This window comes from Strix aluco, chromosome 7, assembly GCF_031877795.1.
Source record: "Strix aluco isolate bStrAlu1 chromosome 7, bStrAlu1.hap1, whole genome shotgun sequence".
In the NCBI taxonomy this organism is placed as follows: domain Eukaryota; kingdom Metazoa; phylum Chordata; class Aves; order Strigiformes; family Strigidae; genus Strix; species Strix aluco.
Genome location: NC_133937.1, coordinates 22,764,160 through 22,780,808, shown reverse-complemented (window position 1 = coordinate 22,780,808; position 16,649 = coordinate 22,764,160). Strand labels below are relative to the sequence as shown.

At 35.7% G+C, this 16,649-nt stretch overlaps 1 protein-coding gene across 6 annotated transcripts in view; it reads right to left on the bottom strand.

The window, feature by feature from the left end:
- PCGF5 (polycomb group ring finger 5) overlaps nt 1-16,649 on the bottom strand; it is a 73,407-nt gene that overhangs the window by 14,607 nt on the left and 42,151 nt on the right. For all 6 annotated transcript variants that reach the window (XR_012624002.1, XR_012624003.1, XM_074830911.1 and 3 more), the window contains 5 exons: nt 11,149-11,245; nt 6,672-6,727; nt 6,490-6,549; nt 2,547-2,695; nt 1,094-1,192 (listed from right to left, as the gene is read on the bottom strand). Coding sequence is in view for 4 of the 6 variants with exons in the window: in XM_074830911.1 (XP_074687012.1) it covers nt 1,094-1,192; nt 2,547-2,695; nt 6,490-6,549; nt 6,672-6,727; nt 11,149-11,245 (461 nt within the window). In the remaining 2 variants the exon portion in view is untranslated. The remainder of the gene's footprint in view (nt 1-1,093; nt 1,193-2,546; nt 2,696-6,489; nt 6,550-6,671; nt 6,728-11,148; nt 11,246-16,649) is intronic.

Here is a 16,649-nt window from a genome sequence, read left to right as displayed (position 1 = left end):
AACATGATTCTTCATTAATTGAAGGCAAAATAAAAGTAATGACCTTACCGCGAAAAATGACTGGTTTAAACTGTATTATAGCATCTTACTTCTACCCTCCACTGAAAATGTTTGACAATCCTTTCATTACTATAGCCAAAAAAAGGTCAAAATTTTGAAATAAGCAGATACTATGTAACAGAAGCCATTAATGTGCCAGAGACAGATTAAATTAACATAATTAACAAAACCAGATGACATCAAAATGGCTGGTCAGCATGTCATGATACTGTGACAAACTCCTGCATATAGCTCTGCAGTAACCTGTGCACCTACTCTAACTCAGCCCTACTTCTGACCAAAGTCGGGATGCTGCCATTTGTGCTAAAGGCAGCCTGCAGTTCATGGAGTCCTGTAAGAGAACTGGCTGAAGAAATAGTCTGTGCTGAGGTCAAAATTCCCGTATTCCTGGGAAGAGGGGAAGCAGAGGAAGGAGTCTCACACTTCCCAGCTCCACCCTGCATCACAACTACCATGTTAGGAAATCCCCACATGGAACAGCCTTGGCCAAGATCAAATCACTCATGCAGCAAAGACCCTCTCTCCATCAAACTCCACCTAATTCCAGAGAAGGTGCAAAAAAAGTATCTGCATTTTGAAAGATTCAAATAGTATTGCTCCTCATTTTTTCATAATTACTGTATAGTTTCTTGTATCTAAAGAAAATGAAACTGCAGAGTAATTTGGTGTATGCCTAGTCAAGCTCTCCTTTTCTCCAGTAGGTACTAGCCCCAAACTGTATTAAATGACTTTTTTTATTAGCCACATGGAAAGAGAAAGCATTTATATTTTACATAAAAATATCAAAACCTAATGTGTCTGTTCCTTCACAGGTGAGCAACAAACTGAAGTTACTGGAATTGTATGAGTTCCTTGTCACTGCAATAAAATGATTAGTTCTCATTTAAGGGCAGAAAATATAACTTGGAATATTGAAGGCTACTTAGTGATTGGGCTAAAAAAATATTCCTCAAGTTCAAATATGATTAAATTTCTTAAAAACTGAATACTTTGCAGGGAAATAAAAATACAAGCATCATGCTTTCAAATGTACCTCATAAGAACTTGGAAGTTTTAATTTTAAGCTGAGAAACTTTTTGATAGTTCCCACAGTCACTCGAGTAGAACAGCGGATAAATTTCTTCATTAAACCCTAAAGCAAAAGCAACAAAACAGAAAAAACACATTAGAAGTTTTGGAGCATGTAAGCAATCTTTAGTTCAAGAACAGCTGCAATTGATATTTTTTTCAACCAATAACCAATATTACTGAACTCTCTTGTAGTTCATAATGGCACCATAGGTTCATTCTTGTTCACTTTTTTTTTCATTTACAAGATGACAAACAAGTTCATTTGACCCATCGCTGGTTCTAAAGAAATTTTCAAAAGATATGGAAGGGAGGAAATAAAAAAAACCCCAAACCTCCAAAAGCCCCAGAACAACTTAAATAATCTAAGTGTCTGACACTGGGGGTCAAACAGATGTTACATTTCTTAGAATGTCTTCAGTCCTTGAGAGAAAAAGGACGTAAAAATATCCTCAGATAATCTAGGTAAAATACAGAGAAGCTACAAACCTGAGATGTGATCTATTATCACAGATTCTGTGATCCAGAATCTAAGTTTTGATTGAACTGGAAAGCTGGAAACCTGAGACTGCTACATGGTGATGGAGATAGATATTTCTTATTCTGTATGGCATAAACAGTGGTAACACATACATATGTTTTCTTGCTGAGTCAAAACTTTCTTACTGTGTAAGAACTTCCAAAATTATACATGTAACATAGCACACAGAAAATATAAGTAGTGATTTACTAGACAAATTTTAATTTTTTTTTTTTAATTTTTGTCTTTGTAATTTAATAAAACATTATTAAAATCTAACAGGATTTCTAAACACTTTCTTCTAGACTTGATACCATTAGGTAATCTTCCCTTCTGGAATAGAAACCAAATATCCCTAATTCTTAAAACAGCAGTTAGCAGGTATTACTCAACACATTTTACAGACGGAAGTGACCTGCCCAAGGCCACAGATGAGAGAAACATCAGTGTCAGTATCAGGTTTACAGCTCAGATGATCTGGATCCCAGTCATTCAGTGCACAACATATCTGAAAAGCAGCTTCATGATGGTGTGGTAAGATATCAGTCCTGAAAGTGTGAGGCAGCTCACTTACAGCTAGCTTTTTAAGGACCTCTGTGGTATGCTGTAATCTGTTGTGTAATGCAGTTATATACCATCAAGGCTGTAGACTACAAAACAATAATCCACTAAAAAAAATAAAAATCCACTGTCACGGATGGATTTCTGTATGGAGTTGTATTTTTTACAAAATTTCAAGATGCACTGAAATGCCTCAAGCAAAAGGACTAAATAAGCATGGAAGTGGAGACAGGTCGCTACATTAAAGTTTATCGTTAATGGTTATAAAATGATTTGGATACTGTAAGATGCTATTCTGCCAACAATAACAGCAGCACAGATTATCTTTTCTACTCACTTTGACTACATTATCTCCTGACTGCCCATTGTTGCGTAAACAGTCAAGGCAGATAGCAATTTGTGGGTCACTCCTGTGATAATCTTTATCTTCCTCATTTTCATCACACTCCTCATCTACTTTGGGTTTATCAGCTTTTGGGATTTCATCTGTAAAATATGAAGATCATATTATTTACGTATAAAATAATTAAAAGTCACAGTAGCAACAAACACATACTTAAAGTAATACTTCATTTTCAAGAACATATTTTTTCCTAAATTAACTTTATACAATGTCAATTCAGTGCATTCTTAAATTGATCAATTTACAAATCTCTGAAAACAAAGTTTTACTATTGAAATTTTAATGTAATATGCAAAGAACAGTTTTCTATGTGACAGAAAATAATTAGGCTGATGGACCACTAATGGTTATGGCTGTCTACTTCTGTTTGTGTCCAGTGATTAAAACCCTACAACTGTGCATGCATCAAGATCACTCAGCCACCTAAACTTACTCTATGGTGTGGCAGTTCACTGCCAAAAAATATTGCTTTTAAATAAACAGTAGAATAACTAATCCCAACACTTGTATAACAAAGTTAACATGGGTAATCAATTCATATTCACTGTCTGCTGCAAGAACCCAGTGAAGACAAGTTCCTGAAATATTATCATGAAGTAAACTAAGGGAAGATAAAACTTAACTTTCATCCTGTTTTGATCTGGTCTAAGAAATGTAATTGTAAAAACTCCAGGCGTCTCTCTCCAGAAGAGTTTTATAACCAAACAGCCATATACTTACTTATTCCCCTTTAAAAACAAAAAAATATCAGAAAAGAGGAATGGTCTCCATAACTTTTTGGCAGAGCACATATATCTTATATATAGCATGTTATCTCTCTTCACTGATGCTGTTGCATGTTATATTGATTCCTGGTTTAAAAATCTGACTCTTCGGAAAAGGTACCATCTCCTAGTTTTCAAAGGTTTGGCATAGTTGAACACGCAAATGCTAAGACTAGCAAGTACATCTAGATAAGGCTTCAATGTATGTAAATAATAACCATAAAATGAACCATAAAATTGAGTCATTTTTACAGATTTGGAATACAGTATACAACAACCCTATTATATACATTTGGTTTTTTCTGTAGCTCTCATTTATTTTTATTTAAAATAAAGGCTGCTCTCGGTTGGAATAAAACATTATCACAAGTAACTTGAATAAGCTACTTTTGCATTTCCTGAAAAAGTTTCAGTACAAATTCTGTTGTTTTCCTACATTTACCACAAACTTTTAAAGTCATTTAGAAGAGTTAAGATGAGAAGACAGAATGAAAACTTTAACAAATACCAAGCTATGCCTAAGTTTCTAGATACTGTAATTAATTTTGTTCAGTTTACATATTCAGCATGAGTTTTAATCTACATTTGTTACTTTTCTTTCTTAGAATACTGAAGTATTTTATAATTATAAAAGATTTGTCCGCAAGTCCCTACTAGCTACTGACACATCCAGTTGAATGTGTACCATTCACACACTTTGTTCCTATCATCTTGCTATGAAGAGAATTTACAGTATCAAACTACAGATTATTTTTTTTTCTTTTTGTGAAAGCCCAGGAAGCAAACTCTTTCAATCAAGCATTCACCTGCTTGATGTCTACCTGCTTCTTTGGCAATGCAAAAACATCCGCAACTTTCAACAGTTATCACTGCTGAGTAATGGATGAAGATTTAGTTATACAGTTTGAAAAGTCTTGAAAGGCAAATCAACTACAGAACTAGGGAATTCAGCAAATTTCCAATCATTCCAGAAACAGGTACACACAAAAAAGTTCTCATCTTTCAAGGTATTCTGATAGAAATACAAATGTAAATGGCACCAGACTATTTAATGAAAAATCCTTGTAGATACTAGAATTAATGGTGTTTGTACAGGCAGCCTCCAGAAATCAATGTGATGGTCCATTAGAGGCATGTTATTAATATGACAGAAGTTAAAAAAAGAAAAATTGAAATTTTAATCTCATCATCTCATCAAAATGGACTCAGTGTTCTCCAAGTCAAAAGCATCAAGCCAAGAACAGAAGACAGAAAACAAACCAAAACCCCATCCACCTCCACCCCTCTTTCCTTAAAGGATAAATTGGTATCTCTTTTTTTTTTCTCATCTTTCTTGCAAACCTTGGAAATTGTCTACTTCTTGTGCTTTTCTCAGATATTGAACATAAAACTGATCACCAGAGAGTGAACCAGTGTAAAGCTGTTTGCCCTCTTCCTTCTCCAGTTCAGACTGGAGAGGACCAATAAAGATACCATACCACAGTATGTTTCCTATCATCATCCATCAATTGTCTCTAGTAACCACTCTCCTAGTGGAGTCAGCAGTGCCTGAGATATGCTTTGCTGTTTGGGCTTTTCTTCTTCTGATATGTAAAATTTGTAAACCCTGAGGTTTTTTTACAGATCTTAGATGCTAAGGTTGGGAACTGTGTTGTGACCTGTGGTACAGGACATACCTGATGTACTCTTTTACACTAGACTGACTATGTGATTGCAGGGCATGGTATTGACAACGGAAACAGTCCCTTCATACTGAAATCATTCTCACCAAATAATTCATTCTTAGGCAAGATTCTAATTGTTTGTTTATGGCTGAAAATAGTTTAAATGCTCATAACTCTTCTCAATGAGTTGTCACAACTTTCAAATGGTTTGTAGAGCCAAATTTCCATAGCCCAAGGATACAGTCACCAACAGAGCTGGATACATCTGTAGCTACTTAGAAGTGTATTTTGAGAGTTAGAGCTTCCCTCTGATTCACAAAACAATCTAATCACTCATTACACTTAGTAACTGATCTCCACTAGGTTTACCATTAAATTATGGGAAGAAGGTAAGAACCAGAAGAAGAAATTGGTTAAAAGTAAGTGACATTCTACAAATTTGCAAATTATGTTATTTTTTACTATGTATATAGCAGAAAATAATTTTCTGAAGTCAACACATGTCTATATTTCATAAAAATATTATCTAAGTATTTTTAAAACTGAATAGGTATACACTGCACAGTATGTTGTAGTAAACCAATATAATTTCATCTAAACTGTCCTGCAGTTTTTCATTTAATTATGTAACAGAGAAAAGAATCTTGTCCCTTATAATGGATGTCAAATGCAAATCAACAAGACTAGTGAGAAAGAAAATTAAATGTTATGAAATTCAAAATAAGATATTCTAAACAATTGAGTGCAGAAGAGTAGTGCAAGACATTTACTTGACAGTGATCCTTTACTAAAAATAGCTATTTCTTCAGCTTAGCAGAGCCTTTCAAAAATTCTTAAAAATGCCCAAATCGAATAGGCTATGGTATCAAAACCTTGATGTCAAATTAAAGGGGCATAAAAACAGTTGGATGTAGTCCTCACTTAGCATCTCAATACTGAGCTCTCAAAGTTCATAGGTCAACTACAAAAAAAAACAAAAGAGAAAAAAAGAAAAACCATTTCTGAATCTATATAAATCAATTGTTTAGCATGTGTAGAAAACTGTTTTACTACTTGTCATAACTAATTCTTGACAACCTCCTACTTAACAGCTGGTCAAATTCTGTAACAGAAAATAATCTGTAAAAATACAGCAAGATGCAGAACTACTTGAGTTTAAGAAAATTAAGAATTCAAGTGGAAAATTGCATGAGTGTTGAAAGTGAGAGCTTAGGGAATGGAAACAAAAATAATGGTAAAACAGCTAGTGTTTATAAAACAACTGGTTAATAGATAAGCAGCAGTACATGAAGTCCCAGACTACATTTATATAGATTTGTTATGAGTTTCTGTAGTATCTTTTAATTCAGTAAAAACAATGTACATGCATAAGTGTTTGAAGAAATAGGGCTTAATGAGCAATGTTACTTAACATACAGATGAGAGAAGAAAAAAAAAAAAAATCATCACCTTGTCCATTTTCTTGAGGTTTGTTTTTCTTCCAAAATTCGATCTCTCGCTGTAGTTCCTCTAGTTAACATCAAAGAACAGTAATGTGAATTTTTAAATCAATACTATAGGTATATCATTAGAAACAGCCATATTTCCTCCATCAACCCAAACAGGTACCCAAAACCAAATGAGAAACTTACGTTCTCGAAGTCCAGGCACCAGCTTAAATATAATTTCCTCTAAGGTGTTATCCAGCCTTTCAAAGGGAAAAAGTACATTTCACGTTAAGTAGAAACTAGCATTTTAAGTATTTTTAGCCTTTAAATGACAAAACTTTTTGAATAATAAATTGAATTGAGTATGTCTGGTAAATAATACACCTTGCAAAAACCAACTGATTTTAGCTTGAGAGACAACATGCATTAAAACATCTCAACCACCTCTTGAATGGATTTCTTTTAGAAATAACCAAGGAATTTATTTTTGAATGTATAAAGACAAAAATGAAGCAAAAGAGAAAAAAATGTTATACTCTATAATTTTCATTGTTTTAATTTCTGTTGCATTCAAACAATTGTGTTACTAAAAGGAATAAACTGTAAAAGTAGTATCCAATTTTAAGGTCCAGTAGTAATCATGAAAATTATAAACTCCATTATCATATTAAGTGTTCAAGTGCTTTGGTAATAAGGCTGTTATGAAAAACTGAACAGACTATTCCCTGCTCATTACAACACAGACAAACCAGTCTTGGCAGGATACAAAAGACCACAGAGCATCCATGCTGCTCTGGATAGACAGTTCTCAGTACCCAACACAGTTCATTTAAACTATTTAAATCTGCCATGAGTTCGTCTACCAGATGACAGTACATGGCACAGGCATGTCCTCTGATACTCTGATATTAGTGCCAGGAATAGCTATTACTGTCCCTTCCAGAGGATACAATGATTTACCTTTGTTGCTGAAGCTAAAATATTTTTCTTCCCTTTTCTCTGAATTTTACCTACCCTCCTATCCATTTAATTTAGCATCCACTTTCTAGTTCCGTTTCCTCTCCCTGTCTCACTTATCCTGCAGTTTCCTCTGTCTCTCATTCTGTTTCCTTTTCCTTTCTCTCCTCTGCTCTCTAAATCTTCTGTTGTGAAGAGTAACTGTCACTGTCCACAGCCTAATAAAAACCCATGACAAAATAAAGTACTAAGTAATAGAGCCAGAGAAATTAAGTACCTTGAGATGCAGTATAATAATTGCCTTTGGTATATTTTTAATTGCCTTATTTTTTCATCTCGATATATATCTCTATACTTACATATATATACACATGTATGTGTATATGTTATTAAAAATACACTATAGGCTGTTATAAAACATATGACTGTTCTCTTTTGTTCACTAGCAGCAGCAAAGTAGGAAGACGACAATGATTTTATTGACGAATGCCTAAAAGCCATTTTAATAGATAACAATTACCTTCTTATAATAAATTCATGAGCATTCCAGGTTCTTTTCTTTACAGAATTTGTATTTGTAATTGAAAGTTTACAGTTAGACCTATTACCCAATCATCTTGTTCTGAGACTAGTTCCCTGTGTTATCTGTCAGTTCATGGAGATGGTCATACCATAAGAAGACTCATGTTTAAGCTACAACCACGATCCAATGATCCATTTTTTTAATTGCTTCTTCTTATAAGGACAAAAAAAAAAAATCTTCAGCAAGTGAAACAGACCTCCCCTAAAACACTGAAGCGTAGAGAGTACCTTCTCACAGATAAGAAGGAAACCAAAATCATGGGATGTCTGAGCACTTAGCTTCTGATAGAGGACAATCTAGGTCTACCTTTCCAAATAGTATGTTATCTCTTCTAGCCTCTCCTATCAATATCTAACGTAATCAGATGGTACTGCTTTTTATGAAGTTCCCACAGCAGAGCACTGCGAACCTAGGAACCTGTCTTGGAAATGGAATTCACTTCACATTGTAAGAAAGCTCCAATCTTCATAACTTATTAAGAGAAAAGAAATAAGGACTTCAAAAGAGAGTATCACTACCTTAATTCAAAATCCCACTAACCATTACTCAGGATGGTATAATACATGCTGGGTTTTCTATATTTATTTTTGAAAATTCCCATTTAGCACTTTCTAATTCATCTTCAACAGCCCAAAACAAAAGTCACTGGTAATGCTAACATAGCAAGAAAACCAGTATACTTAGCAAATCTACAATGTTAGCAGCAAGAACTGGCTTCATACTTTAGTAAATGAATTTATTTTCTTAAAAAAACTAAACAAAAAGAGCTATTTCATCCTTATGAAATGTAAATACTAATCAGTACTTTAAAAAATGCAGAAAAAAGTAACACTTATCTGATCTTTAAGAACAGGGAAACTAAACCTAAACTATAGGGGAAAAAAAAGGAAATTATAAAAATATTCTCTATTTCGGATGCATCTCATAGTGTTCCTATTATCCATGCCTATGAGCCCTCTAACAAAGATCTGTGTTTCTGTGATTCGCATCAAACCCATTCCAAAATGAAACTACTTGAAGTAACTCCAAAGTTGGTCTCAGTCATTTAATATGATACTTCCTGTTAATGCTGAAACAAGAACGTTAGTATTTTAGACATGCCTCTTTCTACCCCATCTTCCAACCTCCAAACCAGAATGTACAAAGAAAGAAGAACCAAGCATTTATGTCAGCTTTGTATAGCCTCTTTTTTTGCCTCTTCTATAATATTGAGTTACAAGATCAAAGCCACTCTCTGATAATTGCTAATTATCTGAAGTGAAGCAAATGAAGACTATCACTTAGGAAAACTTGCATCCAAAGCAGCATGCTACTAAGAAAAAAAGAAGGCTGCCTTCATGGTATAACTAATGCAGACCCTACCCAATACTGATAATGCAGAATTCTGCTAAATCAGGGAAGGGAATTCTAGAATTTAACACTCTTCCTAGATTTTCATTCTAGAGCTCAATTTTGAATTTCAGACTTAGGCTTATAGTTTCAACAGACCCTAAATGCTGCCTACTAAAAGACAGCTCTAAAAAACACACATAGTTATGAAGTTGTTCAGAATTGAGTTTATAAAGTAGTTTATAAAGTTTATCTCAAAGATCTCAGTTAAAATTACTATCTAGAGCGTTCAATGCCATTTCTCAGAAAATGACTGCATTCTTGAGCAATGATGGGACTGGTCTCTACAGTCCGAGTATAAGACATGTATTAAGTTATGCAGGCAACATCCAAAAAAGATAATTCCATTACACTGCTCGTGTGCTCTTCTGATTATTAGTTTAGCAAATGTTTAAAACTGTTTCATAAAACTCAACCAGCAAACTACTAGCTATATGCAGCATATTGGCAAATAAACCCTATGACTCTAAAAGGAGTTTCAGGGAATAATTGCAGAGAAAATAGCTCTTCCCACATTTCTGGCTTGTGGTCTCAACTTTTCTCACCCTTCTATAATTTCCTGCTTAATAAAAGAAACATTTCTAAAATGCTTTTGTTTTCAGCTTATTAGTAGCCTTATGCACTCTGTATAGCATCTTCTGTTATGGCTGACAGCACCTCAGACACTGACAGGAGATGAGAAAAATACTTATGGTAAACATCCACATAAACCCTTTCAGACCTACCCTTCCAAAAAACATTCAGATGATAAAGACTTAAGCTAATAACACCCTAATACCATCTCTCGGTATATAAGTGAAGCATGGGAATTGCTATGCACACACATATCAGTCAAAAATCAAAGCAAAATATGACAAGTTGTAGCAAACAGAATGATATTAGGAAATAATATCAACTCCAGTAAAATCGAGATGTAAATATTTATTTTAACGTTGATGTAACAATATTTCTTCCTAAATTCACAACAGTATTACAAACTAACAATATTGGGGGGAATTGGGGGTGGAGGGAGTGTTGGGAGTGAGAACAAGGAGTGGCTTCATCATTTTAGGAAAACATGAAGTTCCTCCACTTATGATGACATTTCTTGATTTCTCTGTACTACACTTATAGGATGGCTACCACCTTTGTTTCAACATGACATCACTAAAAGAGAATCCAGAATTTCAAGAAAATTAATTGTTTAAAAAAGATGTTATTGTGATATAAAAAATGCAAACTCTCAAGAAAGGGTATTTTTAGTGTCAAAACTTTCTTTCATGACTGTCTTTGAATTGAAATCTGCTGTCAGATTAATGAAGATTGGTAGATCTACACCCTGGAAAACATTCAGTTATTTGCATGATTCATTTTCTACATTGCTCTAAGAAGAAAAAAAGTTGCATGCAGTTTGGAACACCCTAAATCATTTGAAAAGAGAAAGTCTAGAATTTAATTTCATGTAAAGAATAAAAGGTATCTGATCCATTTATTTGTTTAATAGAGGTATTAAAATATTCAATTTGTACAATATACCCAGTCTTTCTGTGTCTTTCCCTTATCTATCCTCCTTTTAATATATCTGAAAAAACTCAATTTGCAATTTACTGGGAGATGAGAAATTGACAGAATCTGTCCCCAAAACCAGTTGATATATGTATTATACAAATAAGCAAAAAAATTAATTCCCTTTCAGGATAAAGATATTAAGATTAATTTTGTTTTAATTTTTTGTTCTTTCACTTCAGCAAATGTTGTACAATGTCATCTTACCTTAACATTTCTAGAGGATTGGTCTCATGCACTTGGTTGCCACACCTGGGACAGTCATTGCTGTCTTCAAAGTGTTGAACAATACAAGTCTTACAAACTGAGGGACAAAAAAAAAAAAAAAGAAAAAAGGAAAAAAACAACTTAGACTAAGATCTAAATAATACTGCTTGAACATGACCTAATGATACCAGCTAACTACTTCATGCATCAAAGATAAAACAGTATTATTTTAAAGCAAATAATTACAATGTATCTTATCCACTTCTTGTTCCTCAAAGCCATAGCTAGAATGGTAGCTTGGCAGAAGCTCTGCCAAGACACTGAGTTCAGCAGCCCAGGTTAGAAAAGTGCTGCTTTGAAGCATGCAATATTTTTACTACTTAGAATTCTCCCAGCATCATAAAAAGCAAAACCCATACCATGTAGCACATGTAAAGAGCAGGTTCTGAGAAAGCGCATGCTGGGGAGCTCTAGCCCAGCGGAGCCAATCATCACTTCAGACAATCTGAAAATGACTTATACACATTATTTTCTGTCCAACAGTGTTGCTGGCAACTGAAAATACTGTTGTAAATACTTATTGTAAGAGAAAAGTTCGCATAAATTGTACACAAGTTCAAAGTGGCTATGTTTCCCTTTTGACATAGCGCCTTCAAAAGCAGTGACAGAACTTACAGCAAACATTTAATGCTTGAATCTTATAATGAAAAATCAGGACCATGGCAAGTATAAACAAACTCAAACAACCAACAATGTAAATTTAAAATCCAATAAACTGAAAGTAAACCAAACAAGGTGCTACATTACTGTTGCTTCCAAATGATTAATGGCAGACTGTAGATTTTACTGCCATTAATAAGAAAATGGAAGCCAAGCTGATGAGAACAAATATGCCTGCTATTATTACTGTATTACAACATTCTGGATGGAGATAAACTCTACCCTCTGTTTATTATTACTTCACCTATACTGAAATGAGAACTGCAAATTCATCAGTAAATGGACCAAAAAAATAAAGGGACTGCTGCAATTGCAATATGCTTTCTGCTGAAACACCTAAAGAACTAAGAGTACCTCTAAACAAGCTGGTAAATCCTAATTATGTGACAATCTTTAAGGAATCTTGAAATTCCTTTAACAAATGTCACCTAACAAGCAAAACCTGCATTTATATTTGCCTTAGTATGCTCAGAAGAGTTACTACAAATCAGCTGACGCTGATAATGCACATGCATTAAACCTCCTTGTAGCTATTTTTACAACTGCTCTAGAACACTAACTTAAGGACACTAACTTCATAGCTACGGCTGAAATCACAGTAAACCTTCCCCTTTGAGTCTGATGGACAGACTTCAGAGCTCTCCAGCTGGCTCTTGATGCTCTCCCCAAGCTAAATGGCTCTAGCAGTGCTGGGCGCAGGGCAGATTTCCAATGACCTGGTAAAATGAGCTCAGGAAGCCATCAAGTCCTGCCAAACAAGCCCAGTCAGTGGGGTGCAGTGCTGTCCTCTGTGCACAGGGACTCCAAAACAGCTGAGAACACTGATGCTATGAGAACACTGTTCGGCCTTCAGGACACAAGTTAATTTTTTCTTAACCTCAAGTTGTGACCTCTTAACCCCAAGTGTATTTAGCACTGGCATACAGATGCAAGAACCTGTAATCACAGAACTATTCTTATATCACAGATCTTTTATAATTTGTTAAATTACTAGAATTAACTGATTTTTGCACATGCATTCCCTAGCACTTCCACAGGGTAAGAAGTCTAGTACAGAGCAGCAAATGTGATATTCTGTACCTAAAATATTTCTTCATTTTTCTATATACTTTTTATAACTAATAATAACTAAACCCAGACATTTTGCTACTATATATACAGAATACAAAGAATTTCATCACCCACATAGAAGCCCTCATGCCAGTCCAACAGAGCATTTAAGAACATGCTTAAATTACAAGTCCAAATAACTTTTAACATTAAAATTTCTATGATCTCTCCTCATTAATATGACTGAGGATCTCCTCTAGAACTGAAAATAACAGAAGTTATCCTTGAAATCGAAAACATGTGAAGATTCTCAGCTCAAAGTTTTTCTTAAGATGTAGTGTCTCACATTCAACCCAGGGGCAAACATCACAAGGTGGAATTCTTTAGCTGATCAGTAACTCCTCGGCCATCCCAGCTCCCGTAACTATCTGAACTATCTTTCCGTCACCCACCTGAAATGCAAAGAAGCTAAAGGAGGAACTGAAGGCATAGTTCAGTTCCTTCACTAATCAAAACACAGCCACATATACACAACGATATAAGATGGAAAAGGCAAAGACAGTAAAATATATTTTAAAATCACCTCTCCAAGACTATCAATCACCATTCTCTTTTCGTAAATTAATGCACTAGCTGGATAAGGGTTAGAGCTTTTGGATTTCAATTTGCTATGCCAAGATTAAATAGATGTGGGATTTTTAAATTTCTTCACCTACATTTATTATTCTAGACATTTTTAACTGTGCTGTTTGCTTTGGATAACACAATTAGTATTTTTTTTTCATTTTACCTTAAAATGGTGTAATTTTTGTAAGATTTTAAACAGATAAGAACATGACATTGCTCACCAAAAGGTGTCATGAATCTGCTCTGCAGTGCTCCCTTTAAACAAATATCCTGATTCTAAGCACACCTTCCAGCACCTTCAAAGGTAACAGCATACCCTCATTTCAGGCACACAGCCCTGGTGAGGAAGGGGTGTTGTAGAATAACATGTAATAAACAAAAAGCCCTCTCACCTGTAGCTAGATAACAGGGTGCATGCTTCATCCCCTGAGGTCAGGAAGTGTCACAGATGAAGAAACAGCATCACTTTCCCAAAGTTATACTTTTTAATCAGGCATTGCCATAAGACATAATGCTCTGTAAAAACATGTACTAAGGAACAAATACAAACCCTACAGGTGACCAGACCTGAATTACTTGCACGCAGCCACCAACACCATTCAAGTGCACAGACAGAATTTGATTAGCTGGCCAAACAACATAATGTAATATTCTCCAGAAATGTTCTTGCTTATCTTACTATACTTTTCCTTTTTGGATACTACCATTAGTCCTGAATATTGCCCAAAACAATGGCTTCAGCTAAATCATGAGCATGCCATGTCATTTGAATTGAAAGAAAACAACAGACAGTAACAGTAATTAACAGAAATTTTGATAGTGTTCATGAGAAAGCTACGATGAAATGAGCTTTTCTTTCTGAAACAGACCATCCTGGTATCATGCCATTCATTTATCTTGCTCTTCTTGAGAAATGAAAAATGAGCCAATCATAAAAAGGTCCTACTCTAAACACATGACAGGAAAACCAAAACAGAAGACAATGTGGCATAAGAACATGATGGTAAAGGCTCTTTAATTGATAGTAATACATATTATAATCACTTGTGTTGGGTTTGTGTGTGTGGCAGGGGTTTTAGTAGCGGAGGAAGCAGCTACAGTGGTGGCCCCCTGTGAGAAGCTTCTCGAAGCTTCCCCGGATCCAAGTCAGACCCACCTCTGCACCAAGACCAGGCCAATTAGCGACGATGGCTGCACCTATGTGATAATGTATTTAAGGGCAACCTGGGAGGAGGAGTTGCAAGGACACCTACACAATTACTGAGGTCAGTGGAAGAAAGGAGGAGGAGGTGGGGAGGGTGCACTAGAGCAGAGACTCCCCTGCAGCCTGTGGTAAGAGGGCAGGCTGTCCCCCTGCAGCCCATGGAGGTCACCAGTGGAGCAGATCCCCACCTGCAGCCCATGGAGGATCCCACACCAGAGCAGGTGGTTGCACCCAAAGACAGCTGGGATCTGTGGGAAGAAGCCCCCACTGTTGTAGTTCAGCGCTGGGAGAACTGTAGCCTGCAGCAGAGACCCACACTGGTGCAGCTCAAGAAGGGCTGTGGCCCATGGGAAGGACTCATGTTGGAGAAAATTCATGGAGGACTGTCTCCTGTGAGAAGGACCCTACACTGGAGCAGGGGAAGAGTGCGAGGAGTCCTCTCCCTGAGGACTGCATACCCCCTCATTCCCTGACCCCTGCACTGCTGTGGGGGAAGAGGTAGAGAAATTGGGAGCAAAGCTGAGCCCAGGAAGAAGGGAGGGGTGGGGGGAAGGTGTTTTTAAGATGTGGTAATGCTTCTCACTGTCCTACTCTGTTAAGTGTTGTTGCTGTTAGTGTTTGAATTAAGTTCATGTTCTTTTTCTTCCCCTAATGAGTCTGTCTTTAGCCCATGACTGTAATGGGTGAATCATCCCTCTCTGTCCTTATCTCGATGCCTGATACTTTTGCTTTATTTTCTCATCCCCTTCCTGAGGGGAAAGGGGTGAGTGAGAGGCTGGGTGGCGCTCAGTTTCCCTCTGGGCTTAAACTATGACATCACTGTAAAAAATTAAAAATACTTCAAACAGAAGATCGTATGCAGACATAGCAGCTAAACAGCATTTAAATTTATTTAAGCAACACAGAGATTTTCAGAAAGAAGATAGTCTAGAAAAGGAGATATTGCCATGAATGGAAGTAGTTAAGATTGTTGAAAATTGTATCTTCCCTGTTCATCCGGACATTTTTGGGGCATGATTCTTCTATATTACTGAAGTAGAGAGCATCAAAGCAAATAAATGTAGAGATACTAAGTCTGTGTGATGGAAACCAAAAGACTAAATAGGATTAACCTATTAAATCTGATATCAGATATAGTAAAAGTATGAAACAAGAGTCCTAAAATAACCACTTCTTTGACTTCAATGTGAATGAAAATAACCATATTCTGCTGAAGGTTCTTAACGAATATGTGAAATATGCTACTGTCAATTGAGCTCTTCAGCTGCAGCACCTGGTATCTCATAATACTGGTGTCTACATTGTACTGAAGGTGGAGATGATACACTACTTCTGACAGGAGAAAGTCTACAGATTAGTGGCGAGTAATTACAATACTTATGAGAACCACAATGTTAAGAATCATCTACTATCTCAGAAATTCCATTAGCTGGAGAACCTCAATTTAAAGAGCATGGGGAAAAAAAGGCTGAGAAGCTAGTACAGTGATGAAAGTGTGAAGTCTAACACTGAAAGTTGCTGAAGTAAGTAACATAAGGGTTTGGTTTACTCTAGACCTTTTCTGACTTAACTTTACAGAAACTGAGCTTAGAGATAACTCTTTTTCAATGTAGAACTGCAAGTGGCATGGAGTTTCTCTTCTGCTAACTCCTATAATAAAGGAAGGGATTGGTCTTTAATTGTTTTTTTGTAAGCCTCCTGTCCAGAAACAGCAGCATCTCTTTGGAGTCAGTCTTTCTAACCTAACACCAATTTTAAATGATTGATAAAGAATTAAAAAATTGAGAAAAAAAATATAAATGTAATTGGTATTGGTCAATATTAATTTTGTAACTGATAAGTCTAACCCCTATCCCTCTCTTATTTGGGAAATTTTTAGCAATGGAGACTTTAAAAGGAT